The sequence below is a fragment of the Mastigoproctus giganteus genome, chromosome 6 (genome assembly GCF_048544385.1).
Source record: "Mastigoproctus giganteus isolate SK-2022 chromosome 6, ASM4854438v1, whole genome shotgun sequence".
In the NCBI taxonomy this organism is placed as follows: Eukaryota; Metazoa; Arthropoda; class Arachnida; order Uropygi; family Thelyphonidae; genus Mastigoproctus; species Mastigoproctus giganteus.
The window spans coordinates 112,409,154-112,431,217 of NC_143580.1; the positions used below are offsets into that span (position 1 = coordinate 112,409,154).

The window sequence follows — 22,064 nt, forward strand, 5'->3', positions numbered from 1 at the left end:
TCTCACCTTAGCAATGAATTCCCCCATAATGATGGTGTAGTGAGTGTTCTGTTCACCTGTAAGTATATATTCCTTAGTGATTTTAATGTAAGTCTTTCAATTTCGGTATACACATCTTCAACTTTTTCATAATCATGGCTTGACATGATAAAAGTTTGACAATAAGTTTCTCTAAATTTCTCTAACATGACAAGTTTCTAAGTTTGACACAATACTTTAGTTAATTGCACATTCAATTACATGAGAAAAATGAAGAATTAAAACTGAATTAATTATCAGTAATATAATATTTATTACTGAGTAAAAGTTTATTAGCCAAATTGGGTTTTCCCATGGTTGTTTATTTTGTTAAGGTAATGTTATGTATGGTATGGTACATTTGGTGTGTTTCATTTTTTCATAGTGACAATAAAATTTTGATGAGTTTTTTAACTCATAAATCAAAATTCGCAAATGGCTTTTGTTATTAGAATTATCTCAATAAGGCAGCTGGTTCTTTTTTTCTTATTCATAAAGGCCAAAAGCGAATCAAATTCTACTCCCTACACCAGCCACAAATTTCACCACAACTAATGATTATTATAAACTAGATGCACTTACTTTTTCTGTCAGTTTTGGAAACCCATTTTTGACATGATGGGTACGCACATCATATACATGAAATTTTGACTCTAATGAGGTAGCTACAATTTTATTCATAGTGATATCCTTCCTGTCAAATTCCACACTGCATACCTAGACAAATAAAAAAGGAAATTTTTGAATATTAGGTAGTATAAATGTTATCAGAGAATTTAGCTTCATATAAACTTCTAAACTCTTAAAATGGAGAGGGTGAGTCGAAGTCAATTCAGCATTTTTTTAACTCCACCTCCCATTCTTATTCAGAAAAAAATATCTGGGGTCATTATAATTACAGTATCTTCTATTTCATAATTGATGCAAAGAAACATTTTGCTGTCCCTAACCAATTAGAACCTCCCCTCCCCAAACATAAGTCTGTCTCACATATTCCTTAGTGATTTTAATGTTCATAACTTGAACTGGCTTCAAGTTTCTGGCTGTACAGGCCCATTTAGTAGATTGTTTGTTTGTTTTTGTTTTTAGGAGCATTAGCAACTAAGGCCATATTGCTCCGGGATATGCGGTGGTCATTCCCTGACCTTTCCACATCCTCCGTATTTGGTGGTGACGGGCTCGAACCCCGGTCTAATCAAGAAGCATGTGCTACACACTGCTGCTCCTTCCCACCTGGCTACGGAGGCACCTCCATCTAGTAGAGATATTATGACTTTTGGCAACTTGGTCATTCACCTGAAATCAGGGCCCAATTTAAATTTATTGTGGCCATAAGCTATAACATGCATGAGGCCCTTCTCTCTTACCTGTGACAATATTAAAGAAAACAAAAAAAAACAAAAAAAAAACAGATTTTTTAAGATGGAGTGAGACCCTACGCTGTAGCTTATTTAGCTTATGTGTAAATCCGACCCTGCCTAGTTTATTAGACAATCCTAAACACACACACACACACACACACACACACACACACACACACACACACACACACACACACACACACACACACACACACACACACCTACATTCCTGATCATTAACTTCCATTCAACATGCACAATTAATGTTGACTGGCCTTGTATTTCAAATCAACCAGATAATGATAATTGCCCTTCTCCCAATGGTTTTAAAATAATGAAAGCAAACAGGATCAGCATAGTTAACAACATAACTGTTACTTTTCACTTTCAAAAAGCTGAAAATCAGGTAAGAAATTTTTAAGCAGGAGGAAAACGATTTTGGTCAAAATAGGCAAAAAAACGTTTTTTTTTTTAAACCAAATGGGCAAAAATCAGGAGGAAAGTAGGAAATTTTTTGAAAAAAGTGGGGTTTTTTCCAGTTGAAACTGCACTAGAAATTAATTTTCACTGGCAGAGTACACCTTTTACATTAAAATAGGGCCAATGGACTTTGTCAAGTGAAGTATTCTTTTAAAAATATTACCTTATCTAATGTTTTTCTGTCTGTGGATTTCTATTTGGATATTTTATACCTACATACAGAATATCCAAAATATCCCACCCCTACCAGCAAAGTTCTTTAACCCTAGGGACTCACAACTGGTGAGTATGGGCTTGGCTCACCCAAGGTCCTGAGCTGGATATCATCATTCTTCTCTTTTTTGTTGATTTCCCCCCCCCCCCTCTATCTCTCTCTTAAGGTAACTCAGAAAAATTTTTTGCGAGGTGCAGCAAAAGCCTCAGGCTTCCTCGCACCATATGGCTAATAATGATAATGCTAATACAGAGTAGATATTCTATATATAGTATTAATGGCAGCAAATGATGCAAGAAAGCAAGCTTATGCAGCATCAGCCAAAAAAAAAAAAAAATCCGTTTCACCTATCCATCCTCTCCAGTAATTGTCTAGGTTTTCCTTGAATTTATTCCAACTATCCACTTGCACAACAATGGACAGAAGCTTGTTCCAGCAATAAAGCAGCCAATGGGGAAAAGCTTGATTGCAGCTTGTTCACACTGGCTGAAGGCAAACTTCAGCACATATATTCTGCAACCATTCTTTCTCAATTTGAATTTATGTGCATAGTTTGAGAAAGAGGATGAATTCCATCAGCATTGAGTTTGCTCAAGACATTCAAAGTCTTAAACACCTCGATTAGATCACCTCAAAGGTGCCTAGTCTCTAGATCAGTGGTTCTTAACCTGGTGCTCGCAAGCACCATTGTACTCTTCAAAAAATAAATTTTTCTTGCGACCAATCCTAAATGGGTACGCTTAAAAAATTTATATATAAATTTTTTGCTAAAAAATAGCTAAAAAGTAGCTAAAAAATTTATATATAAACCTTTGTATTTAAAAAAAAAAGGTGCTCTATTTCTCAACTCTGTGATATTCTACAAAAATCCATGCCAATCTTTGCTAGAAAATCCTTTCTTTTGTTAGTGATTAGAGAAAAATTATATATTTCAAGATGTTTTAATCTCAAAAATGGTGAAAGTTTGACACTTTCATGGTGTTCTTAAAAATGTTTTCTTATTAATTATTTTTAATTTGACATTTATCAAGAAATATTTTTACAAAATACTTTGAGAGTATGATCATTGTTGCCACAGTGTCACTAGAGACCGAGGATACTACCTCATGTGATTCTCAATTTCTGATTTTAACAGGACTGAACAGGTTTCTGCCAGGTTTTGCTCAGTTGCACTGCTGCCAATATGTATAGTGCTGATTTTAAAGGTGACGAAAGTTTTATAGTAAGAAACCTTTTGATTTTAATAGATTTAACTAAAGTTACTAAATCCTTTCAAAATGGATAAGTTTTTAAAAAGAAACCAAAAGGAACATGAGGAAAAATGATGCATTGACACTACACCTTTGCAGTCGTCTTAGACTTAGAAATGCAAAGAAATAAAAAATTAAAAAATATGCATTCCAGTCCTCTTGGGAATATGATTATTTGGTAATAGATAATAGCAGTGGAACTGGTGTAATTTAGTTATTATGTCAGGCGTGTTTGGCTGGCTATCAGAAATCGAATTGTGAAAGACATTATTATCAAACATGCCATAGGAATTTTCAAGAAGCTTTTCCCAAATTTAAGGAAATTTGGGAAAAGCAAAACTTCAAGAAGAAAAAAAGAAACTTGAAACACAAAAATATTTTAAATTTAGGTCAAGCTAATAGTAGTAAAGTGTTAGCGAATGAAGTTTCATTTATTTTATCAAATATAATTGCAAATAATTTGTTGCCTTACACTAGTGGTGAAATAATAACAAATTGTGTAGTGTCATTAGAAGTGCTTGCTAGCATCTTACCAGAAAAATGGAAAGCTACCTTGATTAGTTCCACCAAAAACATTCCTTTGAGTAATGATACAGTTTCAAATCAAGTTCATAAAATAGCAGATGTAATATTCAATGAATTATTAAGTAGAATTGAAAGTTGTTGTTTTTTTTTTCACTGGCACTTCACGAAGTTAAATGGATGCACTTCTTCTGATTTTATGTTTTTCTTAATTAACAGCATAACCTCTCCTCCCTTCCTATCCTGTCTATTCTTTCTGTACAAATTAAAGCGAGGGGTGCTGGGGGTTTCACAGACTGATGGCAGTCATCGTGAAACAGGTGGGTATATGGGATATGTTAGGGTAACTAAGAATAAGAATAGGTGCATGTATACCAATGCTAGAAGTATAATAAATAAATCTGATGAATTTGAAGTGTTGTTCAAGACGTCAAAGGCAGATATTGTTGGGATAGCAGAGATGTGGTGTCACACAGATATAAGGAATGCAGAACTGGAATTTGGGGAGTACAATGTGTACAGAAAGGATAGACAGGATAGGAAAGGAGGGGATGTTATGCTATTAGTTAAGAAAAACAAAATCAAAAGAAGTGCATCCAGTTGATATAGATGAACAGTGCACTGTTCAGTCAGTTTGGTGTAACATAAGCACTGCGAAAGCAAAAATAAGAGTAGGAGTGTGTTATAGGCCTAATGACTCGAATGAGTACAATGAACAATTGTACAGAGAAATAGAGTGGGCTAGTAAATCAGAATGTCTTATAATGGGGGATTTTAACTTCCCAGATATTGACTGGAACTTGTGAGTTGGTCACTCGCATACTAGTAAGACTTTTGTGGATTTATTGGATGATTGTTTTCTGCAGAAGCATGTTCAAGAGGCAAACAGAGAGGGTAATACTCTTGATCTGGTTATCAGCAGTGATCATTCGTGTATAAAGAATTTGCAGATAAAGGAACCATTAGGTGGCAGTGATCACAGTGTACTGATGTGGGTTTTACTTAAAGATATAATTACCATCAGGGGTAAAGGAAAGGGTTTTTGCTTCTGTAAAGGTGACTATGGTCTCAGACAGTTTTTAAATTCTGTACAGTGGGATCAACTGATGACGTTACCAACAGCAAATTCTAAGTGGGAAGCAGTCAAGGAAATAATATGGAAGCTACCAAGCGTTTCATACCTATTAAGATATATTGTTCAAGGTTTAGGCCTAAATGGTTGTCAAATGAACTAATGAACTCGTGGCAGAGAAGAAAAATGCATGGGATGCATATAAATTATCAGGCGACACAGAAGCCGACGGCAGATATAAGCTAGTCTGTAATCAAGTCACAAAGGAGGTTAGGCTTGATTGATTTGGTAGTTATTGGCGCATCGGCTTCTGTGGCCATATTGCACCTCCCAAGGTTTTTGCAGTACTTTGATCTAAGCCCGAGGCGGGAATCGAACCCGCGCCCTTTGGGTTGCCGGGCAGGTACTTTACCCACTCGGCTAGCCCAGTCGGCCGGAGGTTAGGCAGGCGAATGCAGATTACGAGAAATCTTGGCAAAGAATGCTAAGAAAAACAGCAAAGATTTCTTTACTTATATAAACTCTAAAAGGAAGGGGATGAATCAGATTGGTTCACTTGATATCGACAGTTCGACTGTTGATGGTCCTGCTCAGATAGCTAACAAACTGAATGAGTATTTTGCATCTACATTCACACATGAGGAGTTATTAAGGATTGAAAATGCCAGAAGGTTATCAAATTGTAGCAGGGCGCTTAATGATTTTGTAATAACTGAGAGAAATGTGAAGGAGAGATTGTTGAAGTTAAACATAAGAAAGGCACCTGGGGTGGATGGGATCTATCCAGTTATATTAAAGGAGGCAGCAAAGGAACTAAGCAAACCCTTAGCCATAATTATGAGAGCATCCTTGAATTCAGGGGAGGTCCCCACGGAATTGGAGATGTGCAAATGTGTCCCCAATTCACAAAGGAGTATCAAAGGGTGACAAGTAATTACAGACCAGTTAGTTTAAGTTCTGTTCCGAGTAAAATAATGGAGTCACTGGTTAAAGATGCCTTGCAGGATCATTTAGACAAGAGTGCAGCAGTAATTGAGACACAGCAGGGGTTTGTTAAGGGAAAGTCTTGTATGACAAATTTGATTGGATATTTTAATGTGGTTACAAAGGAACTGGATGCAAAAAACAATTTTGTTATCATATACTTGGATTTCAGGAAAGCTTTTGACACTATTGCTCATGGAAGACTACTGTACAAATTGGAGCAGAATGGTATTAAGGGTAAGTTGCTATAATGGATAAAAGGATGGCTGAGTGGGAGAAGACAGAGGGTGGTCCACTGTTGTTTTGTATATTTATCAATGATATTGATAAAAGTATATCAGGCTTAGTGTCAAAGTTTGCAGATGATACAAAGGTTGGCAGGGTTGTTAATGACAGTAATGGCAGTGTAATACTGCAACAGGATCTAGAAAATTTGGGATGATGGGCTGAGAAGTGGCAACTGAAGTTTAACATTGACAAATGCAAAGTACTGCATATGGGTAGAAGTAACCCTAGAGGAACATACCATCTCTGTGATACTACACTTATGGTGGTAGAAAATGAAAAAGACCTTGGAGTAATTGTGCAGTTTTTTTTTTTTTTTTTTTTTTTTTTTGATTTGGTAGTTGTTGGCGCATCGGCTTCTGTGGCCATATTGCACCTCCCAAGGTTTTTGCAGTACTTTGATCCAAGCCCGAGGCGGGAATCGAACCCGCGACCTTTGGGTTGCCGGGCAGGTACTTTACCCACTCGGCTATAATTGTGCAGTAAGTTATGAAGTTTTCTGAGCAATGCAGACAGGCTGCCAGAGCAGGTCATCGGGTTTTGTCAATGATATACAGGAATTTTGCTAGCAGGGCAAAGGAGGTGATTGTCCCTCTGTATCAGGCAATCGTCAGGCCACACCTTGAGTACTGCGTACAGGTCTGGAGGCCTCATTTTTGGAAGGATGTAGATTTGCTTGAGCGTGTACAGAGAAAGGCAACAAGATTGGTGAGGGGAATGAAGGGATCCTCTTGCCAAGAGAATCTTGAGTTCTGCAAATTGCAGTGGCTGGAGACTAGGCACCTGTGTGGTGATCTGATTGAGGTGTATTAGGCCTTGAATGGGTTGAGCATGCTGAATTCTGATGCAATTCTTTCACTTGTTCAGATTACGAACCTACAGGGGAATAAATTCAAATTGATTAAAGGCAGCTGTAGAATAGATGTGCGGAAATTTGCCTTTAGCCAGCAGGTGGTTAATTGCTGGAACAAACTTCCATCGTCATTGTGGAAGTTGATAGGTTAAATAAATTGAAAGAGGAAATGGACAAACATTTAGAGGGAATGGTTGTGTGAATTTTTTTTTGGCTGATGGTACATAAGCTCATATGCTTGCTTTCTTGCATCACATACCACTATTACTATTACTGAGTCGGCTGATGTTTCAGGCATATCGCAACTCGTGCTTTGTTTGATTCAACAAGATGGCAGCTATGAAGAAGATTTTTTGGCTATTTTGCCACTTACAATTGGAAAAGATGTATAGGATGCACTTATGAAATTCCTCACGGTGCAGAAAATATAAATTTCAACTGTTACCAATGGTGTGCCTTCCATGATAGGTAAAAACAAAGGCCTTATTGCTTATCTTAATAGAGATGAATGAATACCTAATTTTGTGCATTATCACTGTTTTATTCCTATTGAGGTCTTGTGTTCACGAATGAAAGATGAGAAATTATAGGATGTCTTGACGTCATTGTTAGTCATCAACCATTTTATTTGTAAATAAGTGACTTCTAAAAATATTTTTGGAAGATCTTCAAGCACCGCATTCTGAACTTATTACCCATAAGTTCAGTGGCTCAGTCATGGAAAGGCACTCTCGAGAATTTGGGAGGATTTTGAAGAAGTAAAAGCTTTTCTAACAGAAAGCAATAAAAATCTTTTTAATCAAATTTTTACCAAAGATTTCATTAAAACTTTCATTCATGGATGATATCTTCAGCCATTTAAATGAGTTAAATTTGAGGCTACAGGGAAAAGATAAATTTGTGGTAGTTTTATAAGAGGAGATTATTGCATTTGAGAAAAAACTTCAAGTGTTTCCGAATAAAGTTTTAAAAGGAAATTCTTTATTTTCCTACTCTTAAAAAATGTTTGGAGGAAACTGCTGGGGAGTGCCCATCGTTTGTAATGAATGTATTCAAAGACCTTAGTGACCATTTCCAAGAAAGATTTGAATACTTGAAAGTGCACCTCCCAAAATTTTAATTAAAGATAAATTACAGAAATTTTGAAATCATTAACAAATTTTCAATCAAAATGAAGTAGCAGCTGCTGAGTTAGAACTTGTTGATATGCAGTCATCTTTAGCTCTGAAATGTCTTTTCCAACACAAAACTATTTTAAAATTCTGGTGTTCTTCCGACTGCAAAAATTTTCTTTATTATAAAGAGAAGCGTTCAAAGTACTTTTTATGTTTGGATCAACATACAGGTGTGAAAGTGCTTTAATGAACAATATAAAAAACAAAAAAAGGACAAGACTGTTGATATCACATTTGGAAGAAAATTGTGATTATCTCTTCATAATGGAGAAATTAATTTAAAAGGTTTGGCATTATCTCTTCAAAGTCAAGGTTCACACTGAAGAGGTAATAAATATTAGCGCGCCTAAAAATTTAATTTAAAAAATGCATTTTTAATCTTTAAGCAAAAAATGTCATTTATATTTTAATATATGGTGCTCACACATCCCCAGATAAAGATTCAGGAAACAACAATTAAGCTTTCCACCGAACTTAAATATCTTGGTATTCTGCTGGATAAAATCTGTCATTCACACCCCATCTTACTTACCTCCGAAGCAAAATCAAAAAATACTCCGCACTAATAGCTAGAGTCACTCGTCGCAACTGGGGGCTTAAGAAGAGGACCCTAGCCCTCTTCTATAAGGCAGTCTTCTTACCAGCAATAACATATGCATCAGGAGTCTGGTTCCACAAGGTGGTAAACAAAAGGAAGCTAGAAACTATTCAACGTTCAGTCCTACTGACAATCTCGAGAGCCTGCTGTACTGTAAGCACCCATGCCCTCCAGGTCCTCTTGAGTGCTCTCCCCCTGGACCTGGAGATCATCCGCTGTGGGTTGCTTTATCAACTATCCAAAGGCAAATCAATCACCTGCCTAGACTACACAACTGATCCGGCGAACAATCGTAAACTCGAGAAAAAAGGCCTTCTCACCCACCTACAGCAGGCCTGGCAAACCCGCTGGACGACTTCGACAAAAGGGAAAGTCACCAGAAGATTCATACCGGATAATCAACTAGTGTTTCCCAAAAGCCCAAACTGGTTTTCACCGGGACTGCTGACATCTTACCTGCTCATGGGACATGGCGCAATAAGAGCAAAACTCTCCAGTTTCGGATTGAGTGACACCCCTCTCTGCCACTGTGGACAGCCAGAGATGTGGGAGCACCTCATGCACCGCTGCCAACTATACGAAGACCTCCGCTGCCTCTTAATAACTAGAATACGTTTCTCGCCAATAAACCAAGAACAATATCTCCTGGAGAGCGAGGACAACTATAAAGCCTTAACACAGTTTGCGCAGGATCTTTTTACTAGAAGAAGAACATACCCACAACCTTAGAAGGAATTTTCCCACAAACTAACCACTCGTCATCCATAATAAAGATCCTTAGATGTGTCAACCAAACAAAAACCTAACAGCTACAATCTGAAAAACTAATCATTAACTTAACCTGGATCTGACTACTGGCTTAAACTGGAGTCATTATCTGGACTTGACCACTTACATGGACGGGACAACATGTCCCAGGAATGGCATACGAAGACCTGACAAAGACATTATGCAGTTTGCAGCCGAAACATCATTAGGCGATCTGAACCGGGTACCCTCACCAGTTCACTTTCTTTCCCTTCCCTTGGCAGGGGATGGTTACTCTGTACCCTCCCCCCTACCATCCCCTATCTTCACCTGGTGAGGCATGGGCCTGCCCCGCTGACTTTTGGGGTTATCTTCACTAGTGACTCCATATTTCTGTCTTTCACCCCCCAGTCTTCAGTCTCCCTTCACTCTCTAGCTATCTTGCAACTAGCGTTTGACCCTTGCCAAAACTACACAAGTCCCACACAAAAAAAAAAAAAAAAAAAAAAAAATAATGAACTCTAACCCGTATAACTTATATCTCTTTCGGCCTGACCCAATTTCTAGTGTTTCCCCCCCCCCTCCACTTTTTTTTTTTTTTTTTTTTTTAAGGTCCTAGCCACTGAAATCTCAGGAAATTAGGTGGCAGGACCTGCCAGAGTAAATAGTAAATTTCTAAATTACTGGTGTACCTGGTCTGCCTCCACGAGGTATAGTGTGGGTAACGGTGGGTCCCAACGGCTAAAAGACCAGATGAACAACGGTACAAAACATTACACACCACAATATCTATACACTTTTAAACCTCTGGCCTCTACAGTGTTCTGTATCACACCACAATGTATATTACGCGGAGATGGGGGAAACCGCTGGTGCCGTTAGACCCTAAACACACTATATATTGTAAGCTGCAAAATCTTGCTCGCTTAAAGCAAAAGGTTAAGAACCCTTGCTCTAGACTGCAATTTGCAAAACTGTAGACTTTCTTGGTAAGAGCACACCTTTGTTCCCCTCACCAATATCGTTGCTCTTCTCTGTACCTGTTCCAGCAGATACAGAGAAGTACATCCTTCCTAAAATGAGTCCTCCAGACTTGTATGCAATACTTATACCAGTGCCTTATACAATACGATTATCACCTCCTTATCCTGCTAGCAAAATTCCTGTATATCATTGACAAAACCCCAAGAGCTGTCCTGGCAGCCTGTCCCCTACTCAGAGAACTTTATATCTGACTTCACAATTATCCCCTGGGTCCTTTTCATTTTCCACTACCCCTGAATGCAGTACCATACAGTTGATAATTTACTCTACCCATAAGCAGTACCTTGCATTTGCCAATGTTAAACTTTAATTGCCATTTCTCAGCCCATCTGCCTAATTTTTATGGATCTTGTTGCAGCAGCATACCTTAATTACTGTCATTAACCATCCTGCCAACCTCTATCATCTACAAATTTTGACATCAAGTCTAATATACCTTTCATCAATTTCATTAACAAATACAGAAAATAATGGTCACATTACAGAACCCTTGTGGATTCTACTAATAACATTAGTCCACAAAAGCAGTATCCACCGATAACCCCTCTCTGCCTTCTCACACTCAACCATCCCTTTATCCATAGCAGCAACTTCCCCTCAATGCCACAATATTTCAATTTGTACAGCAATCTTTTATGTGCAATGGTATCCAAAATCTTTCCTTAAATCTATGTATAAGTTATCAAAATTACTTTTTGCATCCATTTCCTTTGTTACTGCATCATGGTATCCAATCAAAGTGGTCAAATAAGTAGGGGCATTCCTAGGGTGTGGTGCCAAGGTGCCAATCGCAATTTGCCACACCCCTTAAAAATTTCTTCATACGTGTGTGCAAGTCTCAGGTTTTCAGGCCCCCCCTTGAACGTTGCCACCCGGGTGCAATGTACCCCTTGCACCCTCAGAACAGCCCGCCCCTGAGGACAAGATCACCCCCTTAATGAATCCATCCTCTTCACTGCAGTATAATTGCATTCTTGTCTAGATGGTCCTGCATTACTTCTTTAACTAGCAACTCCATTATTTTCCCAAGTGTGATTGCATCAAGAAAGATACTGCTGTAGACTTGACCCACTTCCAAAATGTTAAGTCAAAGTTCATAATAATAAACCTGCTATCTACACTTGGCTTTCAGGAGCATTTCTAAAGCTTAAACAGAAAGAGAACTGTTTTGTTTTTCTAACCTGGCTAAATGTCCTCCCACTCTCAACACTATTATAAAGAATTGTTAAAATGCCAAGCATGACTTGAGATAATCTGTTATATTTCAAGCTTCCTTGTGCACTTATCAGATCCCCAATACCATTATAAATCAATTTTCTTCTTTCATAAAAGTGTCTGGTTCTCACACTGAAACAACTGATGATGCAACCCATCTATTGCTTCATCTCTTTCTTTATCTTTATTGACAAGAAGTAGTATTGGAAAGTTGTCCACAAAATATTTCATATTTGAAAATGATGCACTGTCAATTAAAAAAAATTATGCTACCTAAGCATTCATAAGAACATCATTTTTCAATGAGAATTTGTGCACTGTAGAGTCCCATACAGCCATAGTATACCTCCTCACTGAGCAAAAGAACTGAATCTTCTCCTCTTCTTGTCTCCAACTTTCCACAACCTTGGCAGTACAACTGCCTATATGAATAAGTCAGAAATCATCCTTCACATTTAGTCTGTTAAGGAGATCAGTTTCCAAAATGGACATGGAAGATTTAAAATACTGGTAAAATAAATTTGTACAATACATTTTTCAACACATGTAGGAATAACAAACTCAATACTTGGATGTGAGGTTTGTTGGGTTGAAGAGCTATGTTCCGATTTTCAAATTTTACCATAACATTTAAAAGAAATATGTAAATTGCTATTTTCAAACCAGAGGAGACATGAACATGAAACAAGAAGAGACTTTCAATATGAGTGAGGATAACATGCCTAGAATTTTCAGTTTGCTTGGCCTGTTCAGGATTGCTTTTACCAAAAGGTTGCAATTCAGAAGTTCTCTTTCTTGAGATCGTCAATTTCTCGTCTTAAAAACTTTTGGATCATGAACTGGATTTGAACATGAGTCAGTGCAATTCACTAGTGATCACTTGTACCTTTCAGTTTGGTAACTCAAAAAAGTGCTCATTATGCTTTTCTGACCACTTCTAACCTCTTCTTTAAACAGACTTGTTAAAGGCTGCCACTATTCTACCAGTCTAGTTATACATTTAACTACAGATGGCCAATGTGTATACACGTGCTTTAATTATTATTTTTTTAACTTTAGTGATATGCATCAGTTGAAATTATTTAAGTATATCTTTCATTTTCAACACTTCTTTCTAATAAGATGAAGTCATATTATCAACACTAAGTGCCAGAATGTTTTCTGAAGAAATTCCACATGCTTTCAAGTTATTCGGGAGATGTTATTCCACTACAAAGTCACTTTCCAATGTTGGCACTGAGAGTACAGTGCTTTCGATTTTACGATATTTTTATTACAAAAAGATCACAGTATTGGGATATAACTGGGAATAACTTTGATTACTGCTATGAAAGTGATTCTTGCATTGCTTCTATTGGATCATTTCCATAACAGCCTGGGAAGAAAAGTGTGGGGGCTTTCAAGCCCTGTGATGGATTGTCAGGAAACAAGTAAATATATGCAATATATTATGGTAACAGGGCATGTATACTTGCACTTATACTAATGCTAGGAGCACTGTAAATAAATTCGAATTACTGATTAAGTCATCAAATGCAGACATAGTAGGGATATTGGAGACATGGTGTCACAAAGACAAGTGATGCTGAATTTGAATATAGAGAGAACAATGTATACAGGATGGAGAGAGGATAGGTGAGGAGGGTTATGCTCACAGTTAAGAAGCATATTAAATATAAGGCAGTGCATCCAGTCGACATGGGTGGCCAGTGCAATATCCAGTCAGTTTGGTGTGACATAAGCACTGGAAAAACAAAAACGGGAGTAAGAGTGTGCTATTGGCCTAATGTCTGTGATGAGCATACCAAACAAATATACAGAGAAACAGAGTGGGCCAATAAATCAGAATGTCATACAATGGGGGATTTTAACTTTCCAGATGTTTGACTTGAATCTGTGGATTGGTCACTCACACACTAGCAACACTTTTATGGATTTATTGGGTGACTCTTTTCTACAGCAGCATGTTAGAGAGGCAACAAGAGGAAGCAGTGCTCTTGGTCTGGTATCAGCAGCGATTCTTCACGAATTAAAGAGATCTACAGGGAAAAAAAAAAAAAAAAAAAAAAAAAATTCCATGACATTGGTCAGAGTGTACTGATGTGGAATTTACTTAAAGACAAAGCTTCTGTCAGTGTAAGGGGACATGCTTTTGCTTTCATAAGGATTACTACAGTGGCCTCGAACAGTTTTTAAATTATATGCAGGAGGCTCAACTTGTGATGTTACCAATAGCAAATTATAAATGGGAAGCATTCAGAAATATAATCATAGAAGCTACTAAGCTTTTCTTACCACTAAGAAATAGTGTTTAAGGTTTAGACCTAAATGGATGTCAGATGAAGTGATGAGACCTGTGGCAGAGAAGAAATATGCATGAGATGCATACAAATTATCAGGTGATACTGAAACCTATGGTAGATTCAAACTAGTCTGTAAGTAAGTCACAAAGAAGGTTAGGCAAGCTGAGAAGGATTATGAGAAGTCTGTCAAAGAATGCAAAGAAAAGCAGCAAAGACTTCTTTCCTCATATTAAGTTTAAGGAAGGGACTGAATCACATTAGTCCACATGATGTCAGTGGTTTAACTGTTGGTGATGCTGCTCAAGTTGCTGAAAAACTGAATAAGCATTTTGCATCTACATTTATACATGAGGAGTTTCTCAGGGAGGGGAATGTCCGAAGTTCATCATAATCTAACAAGGAGGCCAGTGGTTTTGTGATAACTGGGAGAAAAGTAAAAGAGAAATTGTTGATGCTTAACATAAAAAAAAGGCATTTGAGTTGTTATTTTGGTTTTTTTAGGAGCATTAGCAACTAAGGCGATATTGCTCTGGGGATATGCGGTGGTCATTCCCTGACCTTTCCGCATCCTCTGTATTTGGTGGTCATGGGCTTGAACCCCAGTCTAATCAAGAAGCATGTGCTACGCACTGCTGCTCCTGCCCACCTGGCTGCGGAGGTGCCAAGGCACCTGGGATTCAGGGGAGGTCCCCATGAACGGGAGATGTGTAAATGTATCCCCAATTCACAAAGGGGGAGTCAAAGGGTGACATTAATAATTACAGAACCGTTGGCTTAACATCTGTTCCAACCAAAATAATGGAGTCACTGGTTAAAGAAATAATGTAGGACCATTTAGAATGGAAGCAATGCAATTATACTTCAGTAAAAGCATGGAATTTTAAGGTGCAGTCTTGTCATACTAATCTGATCAGATACTATGACGCATTAACAAAGGAACTGGATGCAAAAAAAATTATTTTGATATCATACATCTGGATTTCATGAAGGATTCTGATACTTTTGCACATAAAAGACTGTTGTACAAACTGGAGCAATGTGGCATTAAGGGCAAGTTACTGCTAGATACAGGGATGGTTGAGTTGGTGAAGACAGAGTTGTTATCAATGAGCACTGCTCTTTATGGACTAATATTATTAATGGAGTCCCCCAGGATTCAGTTCTGAGCCCATTGATGAAGGTATATCAGAATTAATGTCTAAGTTTGTAGATGATACAAAGATTGGCAGGATGATTAATGACAGTTATCAAGGTAAGCTACTGCAATAAGATCTAGAAAAATTATGCCAATGGGCCGAGAAATTGAAGTTGACAAATGCAAGGTTGTGCATATGGATAGCAGTAATTACAATTTAACATACCAACATGTACTAATTTCAGCATAGTGGAAAATGAAAAAGAACTAGGGGTAATTGTGTAGTTAGATATAAAGTTCTCTAAGCAGTGCAGACAGGCTACCAGGACATCTCATATACAGAAACTTTGCTTACGGGGGATAAGGAAGTGACTATCCCTTTGTACAAGTTTCAGCCACATCTTGAGAACTGTATACAGGTTTGGAGGCCTCATTTTAGGAAGGCTGTAGATCTACTTGAATGGGTGCAAAGAAGGGTAACAAGATTGGTGAAGGGAACAAAAGAGTGACCTTCCCAAGAATGGCTTTAGTTCTGCAAATTGATCAAACTGCTGAACAAAAGCCGAGAATTAGGGTTGAATTTGAAAGTGTCTGCAATTCTGCCCAGACACGATAGGAGGGAGTATATGATGAGAGCCTTGTCGCTCAATTCGGCCCTGGAAAGATTGTGCAAGACTCAAGGGGTAGAATTTTTTTCAGCCTGGACTGTACTTGTTAACAGGAGAGATTGCTTCTACAGGGATGGGATACACTTAAATAGAAAGGGTGCAAGAATATTTGCTGATGCTATCGAGGCAGTGTTAGGTGGGTCAGAAAACTGCTAGCTTGGGGGGAGACAAAGACCAATAGATTGACAGTAGCCACTGGCAGAGGAGAAAGAGATTCTTGCACTGCTTCTATTAGAATGAGCAGAAGCCTGAAAAACAAGATGCATGGTATTTCAGAGACTGCTGGGAGCCATTGCGGTACAAGTAAACACATGGGTTGTGTTAGGGTAGCTAAGAATAGAAACAGGTGCAGGTATACTTGTGTGTACACCAATGCTAGGAGTTTAGTAAATAAATTTGATGAATTTGAGGTATTGCTCAAAACATCAAAGGCAGATATTGTTGGGATATCAGAGACGTGGTGTCACACAGATATAAGGGATGCAGAACTGCAATTTGGGGAGTACAACGTCTACAGAAAGGATAGACAGGATAGGAAGGGGGGAGGGGTTATGCTATTAGTTAAGAAACACATAAAAACCAAGGAAGTGAAGCCAGTGGACATCGCTGGACAGTGCAGTGTTGAGTCAGTTTTTGTGTGACATAAGCACTGGGAGATCAAAATTGAGAGTAGGAGTGTGCTATAGGCCTAATGACTCTGATGAGTATAAATAAGGAACTGTACAGGGAAATAGAGTGGGCCAGTAAATCAGAGGGTCTTATAATGGGAGATTTTAATTTCCCAGATATTGACTGGAATTTGGGGCCTGGTTACTCACGCACTAGCAGGGCTTTTGTGGATTTATTGGATGATTGTTTTCTACATCAGCATGTTCGGGAGGCAACTAGAGGGAGTAATACTCTTGATTTGCTAATCAGCAGTGATTCTTCATGCATTAAGAATCTGCAGATAAAGGAACCACTAGGTGGCAGTGATCACAGTGTGCTGAAGTGGGATTTACTCAAAGAGGTAACTACCATTAGGGGTAAAGGGAAGGGTTATTGCTTCCGTAAAGGCGACTACGATGGACTGAACTGAGACAGTATTTAAATTCTATACAGTGGGACCAACTGATGATGTTACCAGCAGCAAATTCAAAATGGGAAGCATTCAAAGAACTTATCTTGGAAGCTACTAGGCTTTACATACCAACTAAGAAATATTGTTCAAGGTTTAGGCCAAAATGGATGTCAGATGAACTAATGAGGCATATGGCAGAGAAGAAAAATGCATGGGATACTTACAAATTAACACATGACACAGAAGCCTATGATAGATACAAGTTGATATGCAACCAAGTTACAAAGGAGGTTAGGCAGGCGAAGGCAGATTACGAGAAATCCTTGGCAAGGGATGCAAAGAAAAACAGCAAAGAGTTCTTTACTTATGTAAACTCTAGAAGGAAGGGGATGAATCAGATTGGTCCACTTGATATTGATGGGTCAACTGTTGATGATCCTGCTCAGGTAGCTAACAAACTAAATGAATATTTTGCATCGACATTCACACATGAGGAGTTATTCAGCGAGGGGAATGCCAGAGGTGTATTCAACTCTAGCAGTAAGCTACAGAATCTTGAAATAACTGGGAGTAAAGTGGAGGAGAAACTGTTGAAGATAAACACAAGAAAGGCACCCGGGGTGGATGGGATCTATCCAGTTATATTAAAGGAGGCAGCAAAGGAAGTAAGCAAACCCTTAGCCATAATTATGAGAGCTTCCTTGGACTCAGGGGAGGTACCCATAGACTGGAAATATGCAAATGTGACCCCAATTCACAAAGGAGGATCAAAGGCTGACACAAGTAATTATAGACCTGTGAGCTTAACTTCTGTTCCAGGAAAATTAATGGAGGCACTGGTTAAAGAAGCACTGCAGGATCATTTAGACAAGACTTCAGTTATAGCTCAGACACAGCATGGTTTTGTTAAGGGGAAGTCTTGCCTGACCAACTTGATTGGATACTATGATGCAGTCACAAAAGAACTGGATGCAGGGAATAACTTTGATATTATATACTTGGATCTTAGAAAGGCTTTTGATACTGTTGCACATGGAAGACTGCTACACAAATTGGAGCAGTGTGACATTGGAGGCAAATTGCTGCTATGGATAAAGGGGTGGTTGAGGGGGAGAAGACAGAGAGTGGTAATCAATGGACACTGCTCATCGTGGACTAATGTTATTAGTGGAGTCCCTCAGGGCTCAGTGTTGGGTCCATTATTGTTTTCTGTATTTATAAATGATATTGATGATGGTATATGAAGCTTAATGTCCAAGTTTGCAGACGATACAAAAGTTGGCAGGGTTGTCAAGGACACTACTGACACTATGCTGCTGCAACAGGATCTGGAAAGGTTGAGCAGATGGGCTGAGAGGTGGCAAATGAAGTTTAACATTGACAAATGTAAAGTACTACTACAACTCTGTGGTACTACACTGACAGTGGTAGAGAATGAAAGGGACTTGGGGGTGGTTGTGCAGGCAGATATGAAGTTCTCTGAGCAGTGCAGACGGGCTGCAAGAGTAGCTCATGGAGTATTGTCAATGATATACAGGAATTTTTCCAGCAGGGATAAGGAGGTGATTATTCCATTGTATACGGCAATGGTCAGGCCACACCTAGAGTACTGTATACAGGTCTGGAGGCCTCATTTCAAGAAGGATGTAGAGCTGCTGGAACGAGTACAGAGAAGGGCAACAAGATTAGGGAATGGAACAAAGGGGTGCTCTTACGAAGAAAGGCTTAAGTTTTGCAAATTACAGTGTCTGGAGACTAGGCACCAGCGAGGTGATCTGATAGAGGTGTATAAAGCCTTGAATGGTTTAAGCATGCTCAATGCTGATGGGATTCTTCCTCTAGCTCAGAAAAATCACCTGAGAGGGCATAAATTCAAATTGAGGAAAGACAGATGTAGGATAGACGTGTGGAAATTTGCCTTTAGCCAGCGGGTGGTTGGTTGGTGGAACAGACTTCCATCCCTTGTGGTGGAGGTTGATAGCCTAAATACGTTTAAGGCTCAGCTGGACAGGTACTTTGAACGAACAGAGGGGTGAAGTGGAAGTGGGTTTTTTTTTTTTTTTTGGCTGATGCTGCATAAGCTTGCTTTCTTGCATCAAATGCCTCTACTAATGCTAATGCTAATCATCTGGAGATGACACCTGTGAGGATATTTGATTGAGGTATTTTAAGGCCTTGAACAGATTGAGTAAACTCAATGTTGATGGCATTCTTCCTCTTGCTCAGACTAAATAAGTTTAAGGCTCAGCTGGACAGGTATTTTGAACGAACAGAGGGGTGAAGTGGAAGTGGGTTTTTTTTTTTTTTTTGGCTGATGCTGCATAAGCTTGCTTTCTTGCATCAAATGCCTCTACTAATGCTAATGCTAATTTTCAAACCTTAATAATTTGTCATGTGTGAATGTAGATGCAAAATACTCATTCAGTTTGTTTGCTATCTGAGCAGGATCATCAAAGGTCGCTGTGGAAGTTGATAGGTTGAATAATTTAAGGAGGAACTGGACAGGAATTTGGAGGGAATGGTGTGATTTTTTTTTTTTTTTTGGCTGATGCTGCATAAGCTCATACACTTGCTTTCTTGCATCACATGCCACTACTACTACTACTACATGAAACATCGCATAGCAATTTTACTGAAGTTTAGTTGTGTATTCAGAAAATTCCCATGAGAGGATTTGTGTATGCATGAAAATTCCCATGGCCAAAACTGCCTATTCAGCCCCCTGGTAGTTTTAATTAAAAAAAAATTTTTTTTTAAAGGAATGTATTACAACTCTATTCTCACACTTCTTTTAATCTTATAAAAATGCTATCCTGTAAACAGACCTGGGGGGGTTATAAAATAAAGCAAACATTTTTTTATTATACCCCCCCCCCACATTTGGTCTGAAAAAGGTTTCCTTAGAGGACCAGAAAACCTAACCTATAAGTCTGAATAAACTGAGAGAACTAAACGTAGAGCTCTGCACTATCAGTTATGTTTCAATAAAACTAAAATTCTTTACCAATGTGTGTTCAATGTCTCTCATTTAAAATGCTTCAAAATATTTCTACGCTTCATTTAATATCAGATTTTCTGTAGCTATATCAAAGTCAAACCTTAACCACTAACTGAATAACTTGTCTCTAATTTCTCAAATAACCTTAAATTGATTTCTAATATTTAATATAACATGCTTCCATTTCGGTGCACTTTTCTGATGCTATTACTAATACTCTTAACTAAAAAAAAAGTGTTTGTGGCATGAAAATTTAATGTTTTCAACACAAAATCATGCCACATCAACAGGGAACAGAGAATCATGCCACATCAACAGGGAACAGAGAATCATGCCACATCAACAGGGAGCCAAGAGCAGACTAAGACATTGTGGAAAAATCATATGGGCAAAATAGTCAGTGGTTTTATGAATGCTATGTGGAAAGCCTGAACTCTATAGAGTCACAAGTTAACTGATTCTATAGGATTTAGACACACTAAAAAATAAACTTACTCCATTTTTTATGTTAGTTTCCCAAGAAACACTCATAGTTCGTAAATCAAACAGCTTGATATCACCATTATCATATCCTGCACAAACACATCTTTCTTCACTACTATATGCATTACCTAAAACAAAACCAAAAGAAAAGATATTTGCAAATCATTTACAATTTTTATTTATACATGAATTATTTACAATAAAAATTTTCAATAAATAATAATTTTTTTTTTCATATATTACAGTTTACTTGTCCAAATATAACTAGAAAAAATTATGACTAAAATACATATGCTATTAAGATGAAAATAACTGGATTTAATATTTCTGTCTGTAGTAGTAGTAGCAGCAGCAGCAAATGATGCAACAAAGCAAGTTTAGATAACATCAGCCAAAAAAAAAAAAAAAAGTTCACCCATCTGTAGCCTCCAAGAATTTATCTAGTTATCCCTGGAATGTATTCAATCCATCCACAACAGATTAGCATTAGCTGTGGCATATGATGCAAGAAAGCAAGCTTATCGAGCATCAGCTAAAATAAAGACCTTCCCATTTCACCCATTCCAAATGTTTGTCTAGTTCAGCCTTAAATTTATTTAGGCGATCAAACTTCCACAACATCAGATGGAAGTCTGTTCCAGCAATCAACTACCGGCTGGCTAAAGGCAAACTTTCACACATCTATTCTACAACTCTCTTTCCTCAATTTGAATTTATGCTCCCTCAGGTTCTTAATCAGCAAGTGGAAGTATCTTATCAGCATTGACCCTCTTCAAACCATTCAAGGCCTTGTACACCTCAATCAGATCACCTCACAGGTACCTAGTCTCCAGATGCTGCAACTTACAGAATTTAAGCCTCTCTTGGTAAGAAAGCCAATTTGTTCCTCTCACCAACCTTGTTGTCCTTCTCTACACTTGTTCTAGCAACTCTACATCCTTCTTAAAATTAGGCTTCCAGACCTGTACGCAGTACTCAAGGTGTGGGACCTGACCACTGCCGTATACAAAGGTATAATCACATCCTTGTCTCTGCTAGCAAAGTTCCTATATATCATTGACAAAACTCCATGACCTGCTCTGGCAGCCGGTTTGTACTGCTCACAGAATTTCATATCTGACTGCACAATTACCCCCAGATCTTTTTCATTCTGCACCTCCCTGAGTGTAGTACCACACAGTTGGTAAGTTACTCTTGGGTTACTGCTACCCATATGCAGTACTTTGCATTTGTCAATGTTAAACTTCAGTTGCCACTTCTCAGAACATCTACCTAACTTCCCTAGATCCTGTTCCAGTAGTATACTATCTTTACTATCATTAACAACCCTGCCAACCTTTGTATCATCTGCAAATGTGAACATTAAGCCTGATGTGCCTTCATCGATATCATTAATAAATACACAAAACAACAATGGGCCCAGGACCAAACCTGGGCGAATCTATGGGCAAATTTATTACCACTATATGCCATCTCCCACTCAATCATCCCTTTATCCACTGCAGCAACTTGCCCTTAATGCCATACCACTCCAATTTATACAGCAGTCTTCCATGTGCAACACTATCAAAAACTTTCCTGAAATCCAAGTATATGATA

General features: G+C 38.2%; 1 protein-coding gene across 2 annotated transcripts in view; it reads right to left on the reverse strand.

Annotated features, from left to right (window-relative positions):
* Wdr92 (dynein axonemal assembly factor 10) overlaps nucleotides 1-22,064 on the reverse strand; it is a 160,239-nt gene that overhangs the window by 56,411 nt on the left and 81,764 nt on the right. Inside the window, exons 5-6 of one of the 2 annotated variants that reach the window (XM_090375264.1) lie at nucleotides 20,478-20,593; nucleotides 588-735 (exon numbers count right to left, since the gene is read on the reverse strand). In XM_090375264.1, coding sequence (XP_090231390.1) covers nucleotides 588-735; nucleotides 20,478-20,593 — 264 coding nt within the window. The remainder of the gene's footprint in view (nucleotides 1-587; nucleotides 736-20,477; nucleotides 20,594-22,064) is intronic. The other variant, XM_090375263.1, reaches the window with a different exon arrangement.